Raw genomic sequence first — 23005 nt, 5'->3', positions numbered from 1 at the left:
AAGAGAATCAGTTTTCAAGCTCTGAAGTTTTAGTTTTATAGAAACAAATGCGATGCAGATTATGTGAGAAAGTAGAAGTTGCCTATAGACTAAAAAGGCACATGACTGCAAAGATCTTTAAAGCCGAAAGAGACCTGGAAGTCTCCCTGGAGACTCATCATAAACAAAATCTACAAATGTGCAATTCTTAGTAGAAAACAAGCTACCTTAATATGTATTTTACTTAGTTTATTAATTCAGATTCCTTTTATTTAGAATTAATGGTATTTTCCCAGCAGATGTTCACCCTCTTTCATGATCTACGAAAAAGGGTTTTTGCTAAGCAAAAAAAGGAAGCAAGATTGCACAGGGCATAAACGTACATAGTTAAAAACTAGTCACAGATGATTTACTTTTTTCACTTATAAATAGCTTTGATGAAGCTTTTATTTAACTCTACTAAAACTTTAGTCATTATTTACTTTGCTAATAAAATACACATTTTTAAACTGCTATTCTCTCACACATTCCACACACGTGTGTGCCTATCAGTATTCCAAAAAACTTTTTAAGCAGTCTAAATAATATTTTCCTATTTAAACACTGATATGGAAAAAGTATAAAGCATTAGAGAAGAAGAATATACTTGAAACTAGAAAATAAATTTAAGCTTTATGGATAGAATTGCTTATTATTGGTCTTGCAATATATGAAATCATTACGAGGATAATAGCTATCCATTGCTTTCTAACTTCAAACGGTCTAATAAACAAAAGAAAACTGATATACAAATCAATAATAGAATTTGGTTATTTATTAGAGACAAATAATTGGAGTAAAACTATAGTCATGGTACCAAATCTATAATTTACCTTTCATAATTATACAAGATTGTGGCATGTATTTCTGTATGCAGAGTTTTACTGCTTTTGCCTCACTACACCTCCTATATTTAACTTCTTTACTTTTGATTTTATTCTTTTATTGTACAAATTTCAGCAAGGTAACTTACCTCCTCTGCAGAAGGAGGGGACAGTAGTAAGCTTAAAGTGCCGTAAACAAAATTAAAATCCTACAAAACAACTTCATCGCCTCCTTACTAAATTAAAGTTTAAAATTATTTTCAGTAAAAAAAGGGCCCCTAATTCTCATAATAAACTCTCAAGTAAGTCACCAATAATAGGATATGTGCTTTGAATCACTTTTTTCCAACAATGGTAAAAATATTTAAGCACTTCGATTTATAGTCTCTTCCTCTTGTTGACCAACTTTTATTAAAGGTAACTAGAAAAGTCATGTGATAGTTCCAGTGGCCATGGACAGAAAGGGATAGAGAAGGAAGGGACTAAATTCTTGACCATGACCCAATTACCTTTGTACTAAACAGATAAACTACTAATATCTCAAGTAAGAGAAATAAAGAAGCTAGATTTTCCTCATTATTTTCTTTTTTCATGTTTTTAGAAAATTGGAATTAGCACTTAACTTCTAGGAAGTTAATCAGCCTGGTAAACTAAACAAAGATTTGAAAGTGCCAGTCAGAATCAGCCTATCCTTGCCTTACCTGCCATTACAGAGTAGCCATCGAGCAAGAGAATAGTGAGGTATAATCTTCTGCATGACACTGGCCATCACCATGGTAACAACCAGCTGTATACCTATCACACCCTGTGTAAAGAAACAAACAAACAAGTTTAACAATGAACGAATTTAGATTTGAGGACATTGCTGAAAAGCTTTCTATACATTTTGAAAATTATACTTTAAGAAAGATGGATTTACTACCAAAATACATATTATTCTGCCACTTAGGTATTCAAGACCACATATGTTTAAAATTAAAATACATGATCCCCTCTCATAATCCTCTACAAGTTAAAGTAGCATACACATTCAAAATCTATTCCCAAGAAACGTTCTCCATTACTTAAGTGTACCAAAATGAAGTGAAAAATGGTGATTTTGTTTTTTTCATCCTTCTCCAAAGTTACTCTATTCAACACACTTAAAACACTACCTTGGCTAGGTCTAAAAGCAGTATGCATTTTTTTAAATTCTAGGGTGGTAGTGAATGACTAAAGAGCATTAACTATAGTAAGTGTGATGGAAGAACTGGCCTGAAAGTCACTAGAAAAAAAATTTTAATTAATACTGTCATCATCAACTTCCAGTGGGTGGGCCTTCAACAAGGTCCAAAAATGCCCGTAGTTTGCTCTCATCAATCCCTCTCTTGTTCTCTGTAATACCTAATTCAAACCTTCTCCCATCTCCTCACACCTCCAACTTCCCTCAAACTTTTTTTAAAAATTCTTTTTATTGAAGTATAGTTGATTTACAATCACAGCAAAGTGATTCAGTTATACATACATACATATATACACACATGTATATTCTTTTTCATATTCTTTTCCATTATAGGTTATTTCAAGATATTGAATATATTTCCCTGTGCTATACAATAGGACCTTGTTATTTACCTATTTTATATATAGTAACTTGTATCTGCTAATCCCTAACTCCTAATTTATCCGCCCCCCCAAACTTCTAACTCTCTACTCAGTAGAGAACATCTTCCAGTTCACAGAGAGGAAAAACAACAGCATCAAATGAGAACTCTCACTTGCCATGGACAAGCTCACAATCACTTGCATCTGCACCCTTCTTCTTCCACACCCTCTAGAAATAACAGAGCATCTTCAGTATAAAGCAAATCCCTCTATCTATGCTTCAGAGCAAATCCTCTCATTGATTTTCAGGAAACTTAATCAATGAATAGCTTCCCTCCTGTATCTTCCTTAATCTCTTCTCTATTTAAAGCCTTCCTATCAGCATTTTAACACCTTTCACCTTTCTAAAAAATACCAATAATTTTCTCTTATTCTACAGCCCTTCCCTTCTTCAAATACGTAGCCACTTTGCAAAAGACTTGTTTTCACTGTTTCTATGTTCTCATATGCCCACACAGTTCCCATCTGACTTCTGCTTCAGCCCATTCCATTAAAACACCTACAATCACAATCACTTCACCTTGCCAAATTATCCTTCCTTACCTTAAATCTCAGCAGAATCCCAACAAGGTCTACCAAATCCCTTGTTTTACTCCCACCTAGATGACCATTTCTTTATACTCCTCTTTGTTGGCTCTTCCTCTATCTAAGCAGTCCAAAAATAAAGTTGAATTCCTTCCTCAATGCCAAACAAGTGCATTTAAAAAAATGTTAAAATGTTTTTTAAAAGGTAGTATAGTTTATCTGGTTTAAGAGCATGGACTCTGGACCCAAACTGCCTGGGACAGAATCTGCCATCTATTGGCTGCATGCCTTCTGGACAGGTTATTCAAACATTCTGTACCTCTATTTCCTCTTCTATAAAATGAAGCTAATAATTCAACCTACCTACTAATCAAGCTGTGGTTACTAATTGTGCCTGTTACAGGGTAAGCAGTCAATATGAATTAGTACTATTGTCATTATTATCACTACTATTATGGGATAATTTTTTTTAATTTCAAGAATACAAGAGACTTTGCAAAAAATAGCCAATGTTACTTCTATAAAAAATAAATTTAAAAAACAAAATAAATGGAATCATACCATAAAAAATGACATGTCTCCTAAGTGATAAAAGAACACAAAAAAATTTTGCAAACATCAGGTTTCATCAACTGTTCAATAGGTTGTACACCACTGTAACAAATGCACTATCATGATGTGGGATGTTGATACTGGGGGAGGTTGCGCACATGCCAGGACAGGGGATACGGAACCCTCTATACCTTCTGATCAGTTCTGCTACAAACCTAAAACTGCTCCAACAATATGAGATTTTAAGAAAAATCAAATTTATTCACAGAGAAACAATATAAACAATGTCAAAAGACTAACTGGGAAAAGGTGTATGTAAATCATATCACAAAGGGATAATCCACTTGTTAGATATTATATAGAGTTCTTATAAATCAATTAGTAAAAGAACAAATGCCTAATTTAAAAAGAGAACAAAAATGTACTTACTGTTCTTTAAAAAAGTAAAATGGCTCTTAAACAGGACTGTTTTTAAAATGCCTTTGAAACCTGCCTCAACTCTGGTTTCACTGTGCATATTTTAATGCCTTAAATTCTATCAATTGGGTTAAGATTCAGACCACTTTTACATTCACCTAACATCAAAGGTTACATTTTTACCTTTTTTCTTTCACATTTCCTATCACTTGAATTTACTATCCTATTTTCTATGTAGATTGTGATAGAAGTTCTGCAATCTCCATACAATGAATGCTGCTACAAAGAACTCTTTCAGGCAGAACAAGGCCAAGAAATACATTAGCAAGTAGGTCAGAAGGTTAGTCTATTTGAGATTATAGACTTAAAAGCAAAAGATAATTTTTTAGCCAGGGAAAGTTTTGTGGACAAAGTGAACCTCAATCTAGCCTTGAAAGAAATGTGATAGTATCACAGTGTCTTCAAGGTCATCTAGTACAATCTCTCATAAACATATATAACAATTTATTAAAGTGTAAACTCCTTAATAGCAGAAATCATATCTTAGTCACACCTAATAAATGTTACAGGTATTAAATGGCATTTCAGAAAGACTGATCTGGAAGATATATATATATATATGATGGACTGTGATGAACTGGGAAAAAGAGGCATCTTGCCAAACTCTCTCCTCTTACTCCAAATCACTAAGCATAAACTGCTGATAAACCCACTACTGAAGAATGTAAACCATGTGAAGGCAAAAACAATCAAAAATCAGCAAATTGGACTGACTAGAATTAAGAATAGCAACTAGGCTTCTGCAATGATCCAGACCAGAAATGATGACGCTTTAAATTACTGTGGTTTTCTCTGGTACTCAGAAGAAAAATGCATTTTAAGGATATTGTTGAAGAATTCAGAGACTGATGGTACATTGAGGCAAAGGAGGAACTAAAGAGATCAACCCCAAGAAAGGCAAACTCATTCTCAATGTTGTAGTTAATGTTTGACTAAAAAACATTCAATGGAAAAGTGTAACTTCACTCCATTCATTTACCTTACTATGCCATTTCCATCTTTTCAAATGAAAATACTTTCTCAAAACCTCATCTACATACTGGGTTAAATATATTGTATAATAGAAGTTTTCTTCCAACTTTCTAATAGAAGTCAATAAATCTTTCTGAGAATGAATCAGCTGTTAGGTGACTATATATGTGGTACTGAAAGAAAATATGTTGCTTTTTTCCCAATACAAGAATCTACCTAATTTTTTGGAGAAGTAATTTTTAAATTATATGGAATATACGTCCCCAAAGTTATTCCTTTTCATACATATTTAGAAAAGAGTTCTCGGAATATATTTTCAAAATGGCAACCATTTTATAGAATTATATGTTATCAATTTAATATATTATTAATACTAAACTTAGATCAATTTTTGAGACATTACTATACAATTGACAATTACAGTGTTCATGCCAGGGATTAACATATTAAAATATAAAGTACTCAATTCATTAACTAAGAGACACAATCATTTGAAATTTAAAAACAAGTCATTTAAATAACCTGCCTTCACTGACCAATTTAAATGTCTATGTATGTCTAAGTTTATACAAAACAGAATTTTTGAAATGTTTAAAAACCAAATTTCCTGAATATTTTTCATTATTTTTAATTAAAAGATAATGCTTAGGGGCTTCCCTGGTGGTGCAGTGGTTGAGTGTCCGCCTGCCGATGCAGGGGACACAGGTTCGTGCCCCGGTCCGGGAAGATCCCACATGCCGCGGAGCGGCTGGGCCCGTGAGCCATGGCTGCTGAGCCTGTGCGTCCGGAGCCTGCGCTCCGCAACGGGAGAGGCCACAACAGTGAGAGGCCCACGTACCGCAACAACAACAACAACAAAAAGATAATGCTTAAGTAAATTTAAGCATAAACAAACATGAATTTCATAAGAAAAAACTATTAAACTGGGTAGATATGCGCTGAAACGATAAAGTCCATCATGGCTGAACTCTCAAACACACAACCATATGGGTCATTGACCCAAGTGGCCTTAATAGTTTTATTAGGACCTCAAAACAATAACTTGACCAAAGAGATGGTTTCTGTCTGGATTCATTGCCCCTAGGCCCCAATTCTCTTGATAACCGGAACTGGGGAAAGTCAATTATGAAATAGCTCATAAGCACCCAAGAAGGGTGAAACACTGGGGCAACTTAGGTTTCAACCTTTCCACATCTATTAACCTGAGGCCATGAAGAGCAAGAAAAAGTTATTTGCCTTTAGTCTACAGAAGAATGATCATTTCAATTTTTGTTAGTAATCGTTTCTGGGTAGGTTAAAAAAATTCTTACCAAGGAAAATTAAACAATTCTCCAAGAAATAAAATATATCAAACAGCAGTATTTTACCTTGCTTGACAATAAAACTCCCCAAACTTAAAAACAAACATCTTGCAATTTATTTTTTAAGATTTTTTTTTGATGTGGACCATTTTTAAAGTCTTTATTGAATTTGTTACAATATTGCTTCTGTTTTATGTTTTGGTTTTTTGGCCGCAAGACATGTGGGATCTTAGCTCTCCGACCAGGGATCAAACACAGAAGTCCCAGCAATTTTAAAATTCAAACTTGGAACAATATTATGTCAACCTCGGCGGAGTTGACATTTTGTTTTGTTTCATTAAACTAGCTCTGCTGTTGACAACAGACTGAAACAAAGTATACATTGTTTAGCATCAGAAGGCAAATCAGCATACATACTTGGGACTCACACCACCCAAAGGGTTTTAATTATCACCCCCCTTGAATAAGTAAGAAGGGAAAAAAAAGAAAGACGCTGTTACCCAATGATGTTGCTATTTTCGGTTTCTTAACTTTTTACATATTTTAGTGATAGCTAGACATGTTGAAACAGACTTCTTAGAGATGCTCAAATGATTTATACTGTAAAGAAGGGGCGAACTTTGTTATTTCAATCTAGATTCACATAAAACTTAGAATTCACACACTGAGCAGTTAAGCAAACCATCTCTGTACAATTTACAAATGAAGAAGTCAGGGTCCAAATAGCGAAGACCACAGAACTACTCAGTCACAGACTTATCCAGAACCCAGACCCCTAATTTCCAACCGAATGCACCAAGTCATTTCAGTGCATTCAATGAACATTTATCAAGTAACACACTTCAGGCACTGAACCACCTGCACACAATAGGGAGAAACAGCACAGTCCCTGACATCAATGAGCAACCAGTCCACTAACAGAGTAAATGGACCCTTACAATACAAAGTTATGAGACAACAGGCAGAGGATTCTATGAGAACACAGCAAGAGAGAAGAGAGAGAGAGAGTACTGAGGGCAAAAAGCTGTGAAAGGGGATTGTGGAAAGTAAAGCATGAGTCAAGACTCGGTAGAATCAGCTTGATGAACCATCAGTGATATCTGCTTCCCATAGGATGACAGTAGTCCAAAACCAGATACTAAAGCGCAAAACTTACAGGTTTAGAATTTAGCCTGGAAACAATAAGGAAACCCATGAAAAGTAATATAACCAGATCAGTATTTAAGAAAAGTTGCTCTGGATACCATGTAAAGACTGGATGAGGGATAACCCAGCAGCACTAAGACAACTGCCCAGGTATGAAAGGAGGAACTGCACTAAAGGTAGTAGCAGTACTGCAGGAAGGAGAGGTGCAGTCTCTCTTACATTGGTGATAAGAACTATATAGAATCACTATATATTATAGTGACAAATGAGTTAGGGTCTTGGTCAAACAATGTTAAAAATCTATAAATTCAAATTATGTCACTACAGAAATTATTTATTTATATCTATAAATGAGAAAAGCAAACAAAAATTTAATTAACAAATATAGGCTGTCTGCCTAACATACATCCAATATCTTACTGGCTATTATTAGAAACTTGGCAAAGGACTTCTGTGTTTCACTGACTATTATAACCCAAATACTCAGAGCAATGACATTTAGAATAATTCAACGTACATAGTAGGGTTGAAAGAATGAATGACACTACTACAAAACAATCTGTCTTAACAGAACTTAAAATCCAAGATTATCATATTAGGTAACAACAAATATTATTAAGACAATGTTGGAGCACAAAACTGCATAGTACTATGAACAACAGTTACAAAAATTCAAAAAATTGAATACAAAAGTTTCACAGAGTGGATGAGTAAACTGAAATCAAGGAAGGGACTTCCAGGCTAAATGACAAATGTGAACAGAGTAACCATGGGACAGCAAAAAGCTTAACTCAACCAAAGCAGACTTTAATATATGACAAAGAATTGTGAGAAATCAGATGAAGACAGAATTTCAGATTGTTAAGAGTCTTAAAAACCAAGAGGAGGCATCAAGCTGAGGTGTCTATAAAGATCACCTTGGAAGGCTTTTTAAACAGTCAGGGGTAGGAGAATAAAATAACACAAGTAACATATAAGGAAAATTAGACACAGCAATATATTGAGCAATTAAAGAGAAAACCTAAGACTAAGGTAGAAACAGCTGAAACTAGGAAGGAAAGAACAAAACTAAAACTTGGTCAGTAGAAAACCAATCAGACTTTTGAGTGTGACTGACCACGAAGGAAAACAACTATAGAATAAAGCAGGAATGTCTCAAAGGTTATTTCAGGATGTTTTAGTTTCAGTGACTGGCAGAATCCTAAAGCCACTGACAGAAAAGTTGTAGGCTGAAGGGAACTCAAGGAAGTGGACTAACAACCCTACCACAGGCCTCCCACCTTGGCTGTATCCTCAGCCATTCAGAACACACACAGAACATGTTTCTCTGGTACAACCGATTCTACATCAGACAGACTGGCAATAATCAGATTTGTAAGAGTTCTAACAACTAATATACAGTGAAACATAAGCTATCAAGTGAATCAGATGCTCAAGTTCACTAAGTGCTCCACTCCATTACTGTCTTAATGATACACTGGAAGTCAAATTATAAACAGGCTGCTTGGTACGTAGTGATTCAGAGCAAAAGGCATCATTGAGGGATATTTCATTCACGTAGCAATGAAGTCTGAAGAAATACACAACAGCCCTCTAGAGTATAAAATACTGCAACGCTAAATAGTTCTGGATAAGTATGTCCAATTCTGGCTATTTAAACTGCTTTTCTAGACTTTCAAACGACGAAACTACTTTCCAATCCTATCTCTTCAGGAGAAAACCTATCTAAAATTTTCTCTATCTTTTGACATGCAAATACCATTGATTTGGCTACAATCTAGTCTACCTTAGGTCTTGCAAACAATCCACATCTAAGATCAAGGTGAGAGGACAATTTATTTCTTCCATCACGTGTTGATTTTATCAAACTCTTAAAATGTTAACCACCCCTCATGTCACCTACAAATAACATGTGATAAGTGGTATGGTAGAGGTCAGTGCCCAGTGTCATGGGAGCATTCCAAGAAAGGGAGTGATTAAATCTACATTAGAGAACTGGGAAAGACTTGTTCACAGAGGTGACATCTAAACCAATGTCACAAGGTTAAAGTAGTATCCCAATGTCAGACAAGAAAAGAATACAAGTTTAGACAGATACACCTATTTGTACCAAGAATGGAAACGGCATGAGCTGAAATAATGAGCAGTTCCACACAGCTAGATTTTGGTATGGGTTGCCCAAAATGGACTCTTCTGCAGGTACTCAGAAATAAGTCAAGGATCCTAAGCCTGGAAGTAACTAAACCAAATATATTTTGGAAGGATAACTCTGCCACTACAGTGGGAAAATCAAGTGGAGGGAGGGTAAAAGTAATTGGAAGCAAAGAGCTAGATTAGATATCTGCTGAAATAGTCCAACCAACACCATAAAAGCCTAAACTAAAACAGCTTCAAAAACAAGAGCAAAATTAAGAACATTTTTTTAGAGGAAAAAAAAGGAATTAGGCATGAGGTTAATAATTATCTCTGCAAGAAAAGTATCAATAGGTAAAGATTAAACTTAAGTGATTATGTAAAGATAAAATGAGAATAATGGCCATAATTATTCCTTGGAAAAATTAAGCAGTAAGAGGAAAATATGACAGTTACTAGAAAGGTTCACATATAAAAATATACATTTGTAAGGGGGAAAATATACATACTTAAGGCAAAAGGGAAGGAACCAATATAAGGGGGCTGCTAAATATTCTAAAAAGGAGTTAACTGTGGGTATTGCTTATGAATCAGAAAGAGATGAGACTGAAGGCCTAAGTTGAAAGTAACACTTTATGAGACCTTGTTCTACTGAACAGAAGCACAAAAGGTATAGAGACGTATTAAATTGAAAAACTGAGGTCTTCAAAGGTTACATAACTTGGCTGGGGTGGGATAAGGAAAAACTAGGTCAAGACTTTTGATGTCCTGCTTTCCACTGGATATAGTCATTTTGGAAAACTCATTACATATCATTTCAAAGTCCTCAGATCATTCCCTAAAAACCATGATGGGGTGGGGAGTTGATCTGTAAACCAAAAGAGGGGAGGGGCAGCAAGTCGTGAGAATTTTGACATAAAAGTTAACGGAAGAATTGAATGAATAATTGCCAAGCAACTACAAGTCTGCATGACTCAGTAACTCAGGTACAACATCAGAGAAATGAAAGATGTGGAGTTAAAGGTTAAATCTGCAGGATAATTAAGTAGCTGGTCAAGAGAGCCAAAGAAATGACCAAAGTGGACAAAGTTTGAGAGATCTTGAAAAATAACCGCATCCAGGTCAAGATCTTGGCAATGTGACTGAGAGGATGTCCAGAAACTTAAGAAAGGTCTGATGAACTTATACATGCAGATGACTGACAAACCCAAGCTGCATTTTTAAAAACAATTACTTCCAGTAAGTTCTTTAATAGAATTGAGGGCTATCTAAATTTCACCCAGAAGAGAAATTCTTCCACATAATGCCAAAGCAGATAAACGCATACAACAATCATGAATAGGCAGGGAGAATTCCTCCCCGCAGACCATCCCTAGAATCCCAGGGTTCATTATACAGGCTATCAATGGCCTTTAACTGGTTTTATATCATAGCTCCAGCCCTTACAGACACAGTAAACAGACCTGAAAATAAGGAGGCCTTTGCTAAACAAATGAAATGAAAATAAAAGGTTTTGGTAGGAAAGCAGTTAAAGAATATGAATAAAGTCACCTATTGATATTTAACAGACATATTGATTGAATCATATGAAATCAGATATTTGTTTTGACCTACACAACAGCAATTTCATATGGTTCAAATTGTTACTACAAACAGAATTATATACACATAATATATAGAAGGTAAATTGACAGAAAGGGAATTGGAAAACACAATTACCAACAACTATGATTTGAACTCAAACGACATGGGTTTTCAAATTTAAATGTTTACAGAATTAGTCTGGTTTGCCAACATCGATGTTTTGCACCACAAAATTTAATTTCTTTAGAGTAAAAAGTATAAGCAGAAATTTTTATTGTTTCCGAATTCAGAATAAGAAATTTAATGTACTTTAAAACTAAGGTCCAAAACCACAAACCTTCAATAAAATGCCTTGGTTCACCCTAAATATCTTAATTAGACCTACAACATAGTAGAATGCATGAATTTGACATAACTATATTCAGTAATAGCAGCTCCAGATTTTCTGCTGAAGATGATAGAAAGCCATTTTTCAGAATTTGATTAACCTCTGAAAAAAACTTTAGATATTTTTCTTATGATATAAATTGATAAGGCAAAGTGGGAGACCAACAAGAAATAGAGTGCAAAGGGGCTTCCCTGGTGGCGCAGTGGTTGAGAGTCCGCCTGCCGATGCAGGGGACACGGGTTCGTGCCCCGGTCCGGGAAGATCCCACATGCCGCAGAGCAGCTAGGCCCGTGAGCCATGGCCGCTGAGCCTGCGCGTCCGGAGCCTGTGCTCCGCAACAGGAGAGGCCACAACAGTGAGAGGCCCACGTACCGGGGGGGAAAAAAAAAAAAAGAAATAGAGTGCAAGGATCAAGATGCTTTTTCCCAAGAATACGGGACACTCTAATTAAATATAATTCATAAACCATCTTATTAATTTCAACATCATATGTGTTAAAATTAATAGTTGTTTATTTTATTTTTTTATAAATTTATTTATTTATTTTGGCCTGCGTTGGGTCTTCATTGCTGCAAGCGGCTTTCTCTAGTTGCATTGAGCGGGGGCTACTCTTCGCTGCGGCATGCAGGCTTTTCATTGTGGTGGCTTCTCTTGTTGCGGAGCACAGGCTCTAGGCACGCTGGCTTCAGTACTTGTGGCACGTGGGCTCAGTAGTTGTGGCTCACGGGCTCTAGAGCGTAGGCTCAGTAGTTGTGGCTCGCGGGCTTAGTTGCTCCGCGGCACGTGGGATCTTCCCAGACCAGGGTTCGAATCCGTGTCCCCTGCATTGGCAGGCAGATTCTTAGCCACTGTGCCACCAGGGAAGTCCCTAGTTGTTTACTGTAAAAGATAACTTTCCAGTTACAGTAGGTTGAATAAATTATGCAATATCTCATGTGAAGCAATACCATACAGTCATTAAAATGTTGATGAAAACTTAAATATTTTTAAAGATGTTAACAAGCTACTTTATCTCTAAGCAAAACAGGCATAAATGTTTTATTATAATACTGATAAGTAACAAACAAAAGGTTTAATGTAAGACATCCCTAAATTCTGCCACTCTTCCTTAACTGTAAGAGTATTTTCTGACAATATAAAAAATGTCCCTACATATCTATACTCAAAAAAGCTATTAGTCAAAACTAATAAATTTATATTTGACATTTACAAATCATCTTGCTTGTTCTAACCAATTCCTCCTCATTCCTCAACATTCATTTCCTCTATAAAACCTTCCTGGCTACTAAAAAACATATGCATAACTCCAAAACAGACTTTATCATGCTGAGCTGTAATTTAAGGGTCTCTCCCCCACTAGAACTGTACTTAACTCATTTCTTAGCCCCAACCCCATTCCCAGGAAAGTGCCTTGCAAGACAGGCTTTCATTACAAGTCGAATATTTACTTTTTAGATGAAATAAAAGGATAAAACATAAATTTGCCCACTGTTCTTCACTATATTCAGTTTCCTATACATGCCAAACACTGAACTTTATTCACAATAAAGAAGAAAATAATTCACTTTAAGACTGAAAGACAATATATCATGCACTCTGCATACCTCAGAGTTAAGAGCTGTAGCTATTTTAGGGGTGGGATAGAGAGGGTGGGAGGGACGGAGAAGCAAGAGGAAAGAGATATGGGGATATATGTATATGTATAGCAGAATCACTTTGTTATAAAGCAGAAACTAACACACCATTGTAAAGCAATTATACTCCAATAAAGATGTTAAAAAAAAAACGCAAAGAGTTGTAGCTATTTTTACAAGATAATCCTCTCAATTTAATGCAGTAAATATTGCAAATACTTTCAAACTTTGGTAAGTGTGCTAATAAAGCTTTATTAAACAATTCAAAATAAAAATTTCAGCTTATCTCTAAATTTTAAGCCAAATACAAAAGCCAAGAAAACTTAATGTGCACCCCTAATATTAACTGTTAGAAAAATGCATTCAATGTTAATATTTTAATATGTTGGGTAATCAAACACTAGAATCGAGGTAGTTCTGTCACTAACTAGCATTAGTACAGCAACCGGAGAAGCCCTCTCTAGGACTCATTCCTTATCTACAAAATGACAGGAGTTGGCAAATCTCCAAAATCTTAAAAAAGCCTACTGATGATGACTGTAATACTTTAATTAAATAAACAACAGATTGTTGGCATTCACATATTTACCATTTCTTAAGCCACCATCAAAGCCTGTGATATGTGGTTATTGCTAATGGGAATGAATAATTATCACTTCCTCATAAGAATTAAATGAGCTAATATTTATAGGAGACCTGCATAGAAATCAGAGCTCCAAGTTAATGTAAAGGAGTACACCTAGCCCACTGCCCAGCATTCTTACCTCAAATAGTGGTTTGCAGGAATTTCTCTTAGATTTGTGAACGCCAGAGGTTCTACAGTCCTTTTTTTTTTTTTTAAACTTAGCTACTTGGCCAATTCTCTTATTAAATGATTCATTTTCTTTATGATTTGAAAAAATTTTTAGTCACTATCAAGAGAAAGAACTATGATGACCATAACTACTTCTGACAGTAATGATTGAGAAACTACTGAAGTCAAGAATAAGTACTCAATAAATGTTAGCTGAAATCAAATTAAAAAATAGTTTTAAAGAACTAATGTCTCAGTTAAAGTTACTACTTACACTACAATGAATTTTACCGAAGCTTTCTTATCTGTCCCTCCTGACTGGAATATATATTTCGTTGGCAATTCTAATTGCAGTTATCCAGATTCTTTTCAAATTCATTTTTGGCTTAAAAATTGGACTAGGAAGGGCTTCCCTGGTGGCGCAGTGGTTGAGAGTCCGCCTGCCGATGTGGGGGACACGGGTTCGTGCCCCAGTCCGGGAAGATCCCACATGCCGCGGAGCGGCTGGGTCCGTGAGCCATGGCTGCTGGGCCTGCGCGTCCGGGGCCTGTGCTCCGCAATGGGAGAGGCTGCAGCGGTGAGAGGCCCGCGTACCGCAAAAAAAAAAAAAGAAAAAAAAAAAAAAAGAAAAATGGCCATAGCCTTAGCAGTGCCTTATCTGTGACATTAACTGATGGCAGTCTACTATCATATATTTATAATATGGAGCTTGTTGAAGTTCCTACTTCCTAAGTAATTTCTACTGTTGGAGAAAAGTCTCCCTTTCTCTAACCAATGTCCCTTAGTATTTCCATCTCATCTCTTCTTCACAATCCAAACCTCTCTACTTCCAAGAATTTATTGCAAAGATTCATCATTATCATCTAGCACTTCTATTTTTTTCCCTAAAGGATCTTTATAATAAATATCTAGCTAGATAGATAGATAATTAGTTCATGGTCTGTCAGAAGTTACATGGGGAGATAACTTTTACAAATTCTTCTAGCAGTAAAAACCTTTACTAGAGTGCTGAATGTCTGGGAGGGAAGGCAAAATACTCTACAAGACCACATTCTTCTTTGCAACTCAGGGAGGGAACAAAGTTCTAGTTGCAAGCAATAGGTAATCCAAGTGAAAAGAAAAGAAGCAAGCCAATCCTGAGAGCCCTCAGGAAAAGAAATGGGCTGTGAGACAGGCTTGGAACAAATGTGACACACTACATGCTTAAGCTGATAAGAAATTCCAATTCACCACAGGTCCTCATCCCCAGTTCTCTAATTGCTCCACACTTCATCAGTGTTACTAGTTCAACCCCAGGCCTAAGGGAAATTAATGCTTTGGCGTGAAGGAGTGCCAGTTAAGGTAAAAGGAATATGACAGAATCCTTATTGTGACTTACTGCAGCAGTGTCAGATGTATTTAGCATCTGAGTTAGAAATGCCAATCATTAGCGCTACACATGACAGTAATAATTAATTTCTCTAATACCATGAGATGTGATACTAGGTAGTAACTAAGTTGGGAAGGATTTTCTAGAAATATAATCACTAATTATAATATTACTTCTATAGGAAAATGTTTTTGAAATTCAATCCTTTCATAAGTTAAAACTTATCAAAGATAAACAATAAGATTGGCACAACAGTACAGTGGCCAAACAGCCTGATTTAGAAGTCAAATTCCACCACCAATAGATGTGATTTTGGATGAATTACTCTAATGTCGCTGTGCCTCCATTTCTACATCTGTAAAACAGAGGTTAAAAAAAAAGGAGGTAAAATACGGAGATTAAAAAAAAAATAGTAGGAAGTTAAAAAAAAAAAACCCAAGACTGAATAACTTTATAAGTATTTAGTTAAGTTAATATAAGTAGAGTAGATAAATATTAACTTTAAATAAATGCAGCTATTATTGCTATTGAGGAAAAGTAACACTCAATTTCTTATCTACCTGACATATTTCCACTTACCCTTAAAGACCTAGTCCTTTGTGAAATCCTTCTTAAACTCCATACAAATTGAATATTCCCTCCTTTGTTCCCTCAATGTACACTTAACTAAAAGTACATCAATAATATTCACAAAATCACACATCCAGAATCACAGAACCTTGAAAGAAACTATGGAGGTCATCTAGTTCTGGTTCAAGCAGACTTTCAATACCATATATTTATTGTATTCTTCCCAAAGTCATTTTTAAAGATACGCATGTTTGAGCAGTTGGTTTTTGTAACATCTTACAATTTTTAAAAAATAAATAAAACACTATAGTCAGATATTAAAATCCTGAGCTTCAACATCAAAGTATCAAAGGTGAAATTATTTCAGGTTTTCCTAAATCTTTGTTTATGGTCAAAACACAAAAGATATTTAATTTACTTTAACAAAAGAATTACTAAGTCTGTTTAATGTAAGTAAAGATACAATGTAAAATCAGAATACTTGGAGTGAATAAGTTATATTCTCCCAAGATCTGTAATAACTTAAAAGACTAAAAATATGTGTTATAAAAAATGTAATCTATTCAGTAAAATATAATATCATCTACTAATATACGATTTTAAAACACACATTTCTATTATTTTTCTGTTCACTGCATGGAAAGATGCTAATACATGGCTTTATCGAAAGATTCCCACTATAGTTAAAGAAACTATGAGCTTTGTGCCTGACACTATAACACTTTTTTAGGGTGCAGTTCATAAACACATATTCAAAGATACCAGGTACACAGGCTGAATACATATATGAACTCAAATCTATTTCAATGTCACCTCCTCATTGCGGCTTTCCCTGAATGCCCTATCTAAAATAACCACCCCAATCATTTCCTTAACTCTGTTCTACCTTTCCTTATTGTATTTACCATGACTAAAAAATATTATGTCTCATTTGATTATTGTCAGACTCTCTCAATAAAACATAAGGTCCATAAAGACAGGAATGTCTCTGTTTTATAAACAGTTATATTTCTGTTGCCAAGAACAGTACATGACATACAGATACTGCTTAACAGACAATGAATGAATGATTGAACAAATACTTTTGAAGTAAGAGCATGATTTTTAAGTGTTTGGTGAAACAAAAGACATAATCATTTCAGTTAAAAACAAGAGAATGTTCATCTCACCAGGACTTTAAAAAAAATTTTTTTTTTCTGTAACTCAAGGGTAGGTGGTACAGAAAGAGTAGGAGGGCAGTGTACAAAACGGGTTTATTTCTTCAAAGTTCCTTTGGGGCAAGCTGGTGTTCATTCTTGACTTAGTAACACGGGAAAACCATGGCACAATAGTAAGAAAATAATAAATTCTCTCTTAAAAAATGAACACTTTAGAATATGTTCTGATTTTCTAAAATCAACTGTATTTGCTTTAAGCTTCTATCCCAGAGCAAACAAACGAATTAATTATCTAAAAAGTGGACAGAGCCCAAAGTATAAACCAGTCTTAAGAATCAACCTTGGGGCTTCCCTGGTGGCACAGTGGTTGAGAGTCCGCCTGCTGATGCAGAGGACGCAGGTTCGTGCCCTGGTCCGGGAAGATCCCATATGCCACGGAGCGGCTGGGCCCGTGAACCATGGCCGCTGAGCCTGCGCGTCCGGAGCCTGTGTTCCGCCACAGGAGAGGTCACAACAGCGAGAGGGCCGCGTACCACAAAAAAAAAAAAAAAAAAAAAGAATCAACCTTGAATCAACCAAATGCTAACCAAGAGAACAGTCTCTACGATTATTTGAACTAAGCCTCTTTTGGAAAGAATTAGTAAAGAAGTGGAAGAAAAGTCAGAGAACTGAGAAGAGGCCCAAATCTCTGCCACTAAGTGGCAAACTGATGAAACCTGACCAGAATCCATCCTTCAAACTGCACATTCTGGGCCATAAAACATTTAACAAATTAAAAGGATAGAAAACATACATTGTCTGCCCTCAGATCACAATGGGATTAAACTAGAAATCAGTAACAGAAAGTAATTGGAATATCCCAAAATACATGGAGACTAAATCACACATGGGTCAGAGAGGAAATCTCAAGAGAAATTAAAAACATTAATTTCTATGAACTAAATGAAAATGAAAACACAACTAATCAAATTTTATGGGATACAGCAAAAGCAGTGATTAGAGGGAAATTTACAGCATTGAATGCATATATTAGAAGAGATCTTAAATCAATCACCTAAGGCTCCACCTTACAAAACAAGAAAAAGAGCAAACTAAATCCAAAGTAAGCAAAAGCAAAGAAATAATGTGAATTATTTTTAATGAAATTGAAAAGAGGAAACCAACAGAGAAAAAAATCAATAAAACCAAAAGCTGGTTCTTTGAAAAGATCAATAAAATCAATAAGCCTCTAGACAAGCCAAGTAAGAAAAAAAGAGAGGACACAAATTACTAATATCAGAAATGACAGAGGAGATATCACTACAGATCCATGGACATTAAAAGGGTAATAAAGAAGCACTATGAACAAGTTTATGCCCATAGATTTTATAACCTGGATGAAATTAACCAATTTCTGAAAAATACAATTTGCCAAAACTGACACAAGAAATAGACAATCTGAATAGGCCTATATCTACTAAAGAAATTGAGCCAATAATTAATAACCTTCCAAAACAAAAAGCACCAGGCCCAGTAGGGTGGACTGGTGAATTCTACCAAACATTTAAGGAAGAAATCATACCAAGTCTCTACAATCTCTTTCAGAGGACAGAAGCAGAGGGAATACTTCCTAACTCATTCTATGAGGACAGCATTACCCTACTACCAAAACCAGGCAAAGGCATTACAAGAAAAACAAAAACTAGAGACCAGTATCTGTCATGAACATAGATGCAAAAAGCCTAAACAAAATACCAGCAAATCAAATTCAACAGTGTATAAGAATTATACACCACAACAAACTGGAATTTATTCCAGGTATTTGAGGCTAGTTCAACACTCAAAAATCAATTAAAGTAATCCACCACATCAACAAACCACACATCTGATTATCACTCAGCACAAAAACTTCAATATCTCCATCAAAGTTTCTAATGTCTGCATTAGAGTTCCATCAAAGTGCTTTAAGGACCACAAGTTTCAGACTTAACTGTAAAACTCAGTAAAAATTAAATTCTCAGACTCCACCCCCCAATAATGGAGACCAGATAAGCATTTTTATCAAGCATCACAGGTGAATCCTATGTGAACTTAAGTTGAGAACTAGTGTCCTGATACACTTTTCAAAACTCAGTTGAAGTCACCTATTACATGACTCCCCCCCATTAGAATTAATTTTTCTCTGTACTATTCTTTGAACACATTACATGTATTTCTCTTGTAACTTATACCACATTATCTCTTCCCAACAGCCCTCCCCATTCCCCAAAAAGAAAACTTTCTCATTAACTCTGATTAAGGCAGAGGTTCACAACCTTTTTTTCACAACTAACACACCACAGCACAATCCCACAGTAAAAGTTACTAGAGGATGTTACATAGATAAAATAAGCCATGTGATTCCTACAATTCCAGGACTTAGCTCTAATCTACTTTTCTCCCACAAATCAGCCTAAATGGTGTAAAGATCTATTTGATTAAAGTTGGTCTATAACTTGCAAAAATATAATAGCTTTATTCCTTTAGTAAATTTTCTATGGACTATCCATTCTCACAACATGAAAGCAAAAAAATTAAGAGTGAATACTCAGTATTCTTGGTCTGGATCATGAGTTTATATCGACTAAAACAAAAATCAAGGTGTAAAATAAAAAAGACTTTGCTTTCCATTCCATAATTGTATTTAAAACAGTAGTAAATTACTTGACCAAACATATTGACAAAGATTCCAAGTATTACCAACCTGATATATTAAAAAATGAAAAGGTGAATGATTTAAAAAAAAAGAAAATCAAACTTGAGGATGGGGGGACAGGACTGTGGAAATCAGACTAAATTTTACTTAATCAGAAACTTTCTGAAAATTCTGAAAAAAAGTCCTGGGTGAAGTCACAAAATCATAAATATTAGAGTTAAAAGGTGTTTTAATTCCTATCAAGTTCCACTTCTCTTATCTAGAAGGAAATTGGAATTCTTATCTATGCTGAGTGATTTTGCCCAATTCATATAATAATGGGCAGAATCTGGGTTTTCTGACTTCTGTGCCCTTTTCATTATATTAGGACCACGCAGTGCACAAGACCTCAATTCCACTAAGCTGAATCCTAAACAAATTCAACCCTTGTTCACTTCATATAATAGCTAAACCCTTTCCTTTGAAGGATTCCAGGCAATGACCACACTTGCATATACAGACATTATCAATTTCATAGTTGGGGAAGGTAAAGCTGCAAGCTTAGTAATTAATTCAGAACTATAAGCAATAACATAATGGAGAGTAAACTATCTGGCTCCTGGTGACATTCTCCAGGTGACATTCTCTTAAGTGGCATTTTGATAAACATCATGAGTTTACCTTAGCTTAAAACAAAACTACCTTTTTTTGAGCTGGCAGGGGGAGAGGGGTTCTACTTCTACTACTACAGAATACTGACAACAAGTTCACATTCAGCTTCTTTGTGACAATTATAAATTTAAAGTTTTTAATTACACCCTATCTTCAACTTTTCAGACCAAGATATCAAATACTAAGCTGAAATTTAAGAACTGGAGATTTGGGTTATAGTCCAGACTGTGCCAAACTATCACTACTTTAGGTAAATCACTGCCTATTTCTAGACGTCAGATCCTTCCCTCTATTAAATTGGGGTTGGGGGGAGGGGGGAAGGCGGTTACGGTAGTTATTATCTTTGGTGCCTTCCAGTTCTACTGTTCCTTATCTTTGTCTAATTTCATTGATACAAAAGGAGGAAAAAAAAACTGTTAATGATTACAAATTGTACCATTCACTGAGGTTTAAACACACACACACACACACACACACACACACACACACACACCGGTGCCCGAAAGAGTCAGAGGTTAGCTGGTAGAGAGCACCAGGAACCACATTATTTTGAAATTCTTTTGTTTCACAGTCAGTTAAGTTTCTATAAATCATTCAAAAGTCAATCACCATACACAGCAGCTGAACAATGTCCACATTTGATCCTGAAAAAATATGGCAAACTCCAAATTCCAAGACAGAATGTCTTCAGATGAGGATTTGAAATCTTTTATATAGTGAAGTAACTGACAATTTTGAACATTACCAAACCCCTGTGATATTGGGAAACAGCAAAGGTTAAGAAATCCTCCCATTGCCACCCTTCTGTGATCTGGAAATGGCTTACTGCAAAGAACCAACAGTCCCCATAGGACTTAGGTGAGCAAGACTCAGGAATTACCCACCCACCTTGTTTACCTATAACAAAGGCAGACATAACACCTGCAAATTCCCATTCTTTGCTTCAAAACTGACTAGTTGAACTGCTTGTCCCCATAGAGCAACTGGAACAAAATATTACCCAAATTCCAAGATCTCTTCCCCTAGGTTCCTGAACTTTGACCCACCCTCAGTCTGAAACAGGATATAACCCCCCAACAGTTTTTCCTCAGAACAGGTTTGCGTGGGGGTAAAACTTTCTCTGATTTACAGTCCAATCGTACTACCCTTTCATCTCACTTCCCCACACCCAGTTCTTTCTAGCCTTGTTTCCTCCTGCCCATAAAAGAGAAGCTCTTTTTCCTAATCTTTGAGACTCTAGCAGATCTTATGGTCAGGGCACTCTCCCTAATCCAATAGTTCCCTCGCCCACGCCCTTGCTATTCCTTTCGAATATAGACCCTGCTTATTAAGTCCAGATTTTTTATTTGACACCTTTTCCAACTCCACAAGGGCTGAGTTTGAAAGACAAACTGACTTTGCCGTTTCTTTACTTTGCCCTTTCTCCAAGTGACAGGTGCTAATCCTTTACAAGAAGGGAATGTACTGTGTCCACCTGGAAAGGCTATAGGCATTTATAAGATCTGAACTTCTTGGCCACTGCCCTACAGCTGAGAGTAAAGGGAGGAGATCATCAACGAGGCAAGGTCAACTCTGGGACCACCTGGCCCACGGCCATACACAGTAAATGGGCCATGAACATTCTGACTACCTATTCCGTACTCCTGAACAGATCTCGCGGTTGGGCAGGACAGATGCTGCTTCCTCTAGGGCCCCGGCGCCCCGAGGCAGGTGGTAGGTCCTGTCCTACCGCTCACCCCATTGCTCCCGCCCGCTCCATCCTCAGCTGGGCACCCGACCGGCTCCCTTCACAGGACTGACCTCCCGGCCCCTTCCTCCCGACTGTTGTTATTCCAGCCCTCACAGGAAGACTCACCATGGCGCCAAGGACAGGTCGTGGACCAGACGCCCAGGAGTCGCCGGGGCCGTCCAGGACCTACCCTCACCACTCTACAGCCGGGATCCACTCGACACCGCGAGAGAGAAGATCTTCCGGCTCTGCCGGAAGTTCAGCCTGAGCGGGACAGGAAGTCCCTCCCCTCTGCTGAACGCCGGCCACCCCACGCCACGCAGAGGTGAGGCTACGCAGGACGTCCTTCATTGCCACTTCCGTGAGCGCTAGGTTAGAGGCTGGGGGTGGTGCTGACCTTGAGAGCGCACGCGGGAGGCGCAGGCGCAGCACAGGTAGGTAGGTGGGCGGGAGGCGCGCCGCTGTTGCGCCTGTGAGGATCCAGAGGTGGGTTGGGTGGTGTTGGCAAGAGCGCACCCTCTCTCTACAAGGTGATAGAGATAAAGGTTGGTGAATGAGGTGGGAGCCGACTCAAGATCCAGCGGATTTCTTGCGGGAGAAAACCACAGTTAAGCCCCGCTCTTGCTGAGACAACACTGAAATTGCCTCAGCTCAGCCACGCCCTTTCTCTTTTTACCTTCTCGTTTTTCTAGCTGCCTTTTCTTGGAGACTTTCCTTACAGACCTGTCCCTCTGTCGTCTCTGCTCCCTGCTTTAGTGGCTCTTCCAGCTCTATCCTTCCTCAGGGCAGTGGAATTTGTTCGTGAGAAGTTTCTTCATTACAGGTACCAGCTAAAGCCAGAAGGACATCTACCAAGAGCAGAGA

At 36.7% G+C, this 23005-nt stretch overlaps 1 protein-coding gene across 3 annotated transcripts in view; it reads right to left on the bottom strand.

The window, feature by feature from the left end:
- Positions 1-22378, bottom strand: part of TMEM161B (transmembrane protein 161B) — a 69724-nt gene extending 47346 nt beyond the window's left edge. Inside the window, exons 1-2 of one of the 3 annotated variants that reach the window (XM_082836053.1) lie at positions 22268-22361; positions 1544-1647 (exon numbers count right to left, since the gene is read on the bottom strand). In XM_082836053.1, coding sequence (XP_082692179.1) covers positions 1544-1647; positions 22268-22270 — 107 coding nt within the window. In that variant the 5' untranslated portion in view covers positions 22271-22361. Of the gene's footprint in view, positions 1-1543; positions 1648-22267 lie in introns of those variants that run through there. The other 2 variants (XM_082836056.1, XM_082836055.1) reach the window with 2 other exon arrangements.
- Positions 22379-23005: the final 627 nt, after the last annotated feature.

The sequence above is a fragment of the Leucopleurus acutus genome (assembly GCF_964270905.1).
Source record: "Leucopleurus acutus genome assembly, chromosome: 3".
Taxonomy (NCBI): Eukaryota; Metazoa; Chordata; class Mammalia; order Artiodactyla; family Delphinidae; genus Leucopleurus; species Leucopleurus acutus.
Note: the sequence above shows the minus strand (reverse complement) of the source record. Positions and strands in the feature narration are given on the sequence as shown.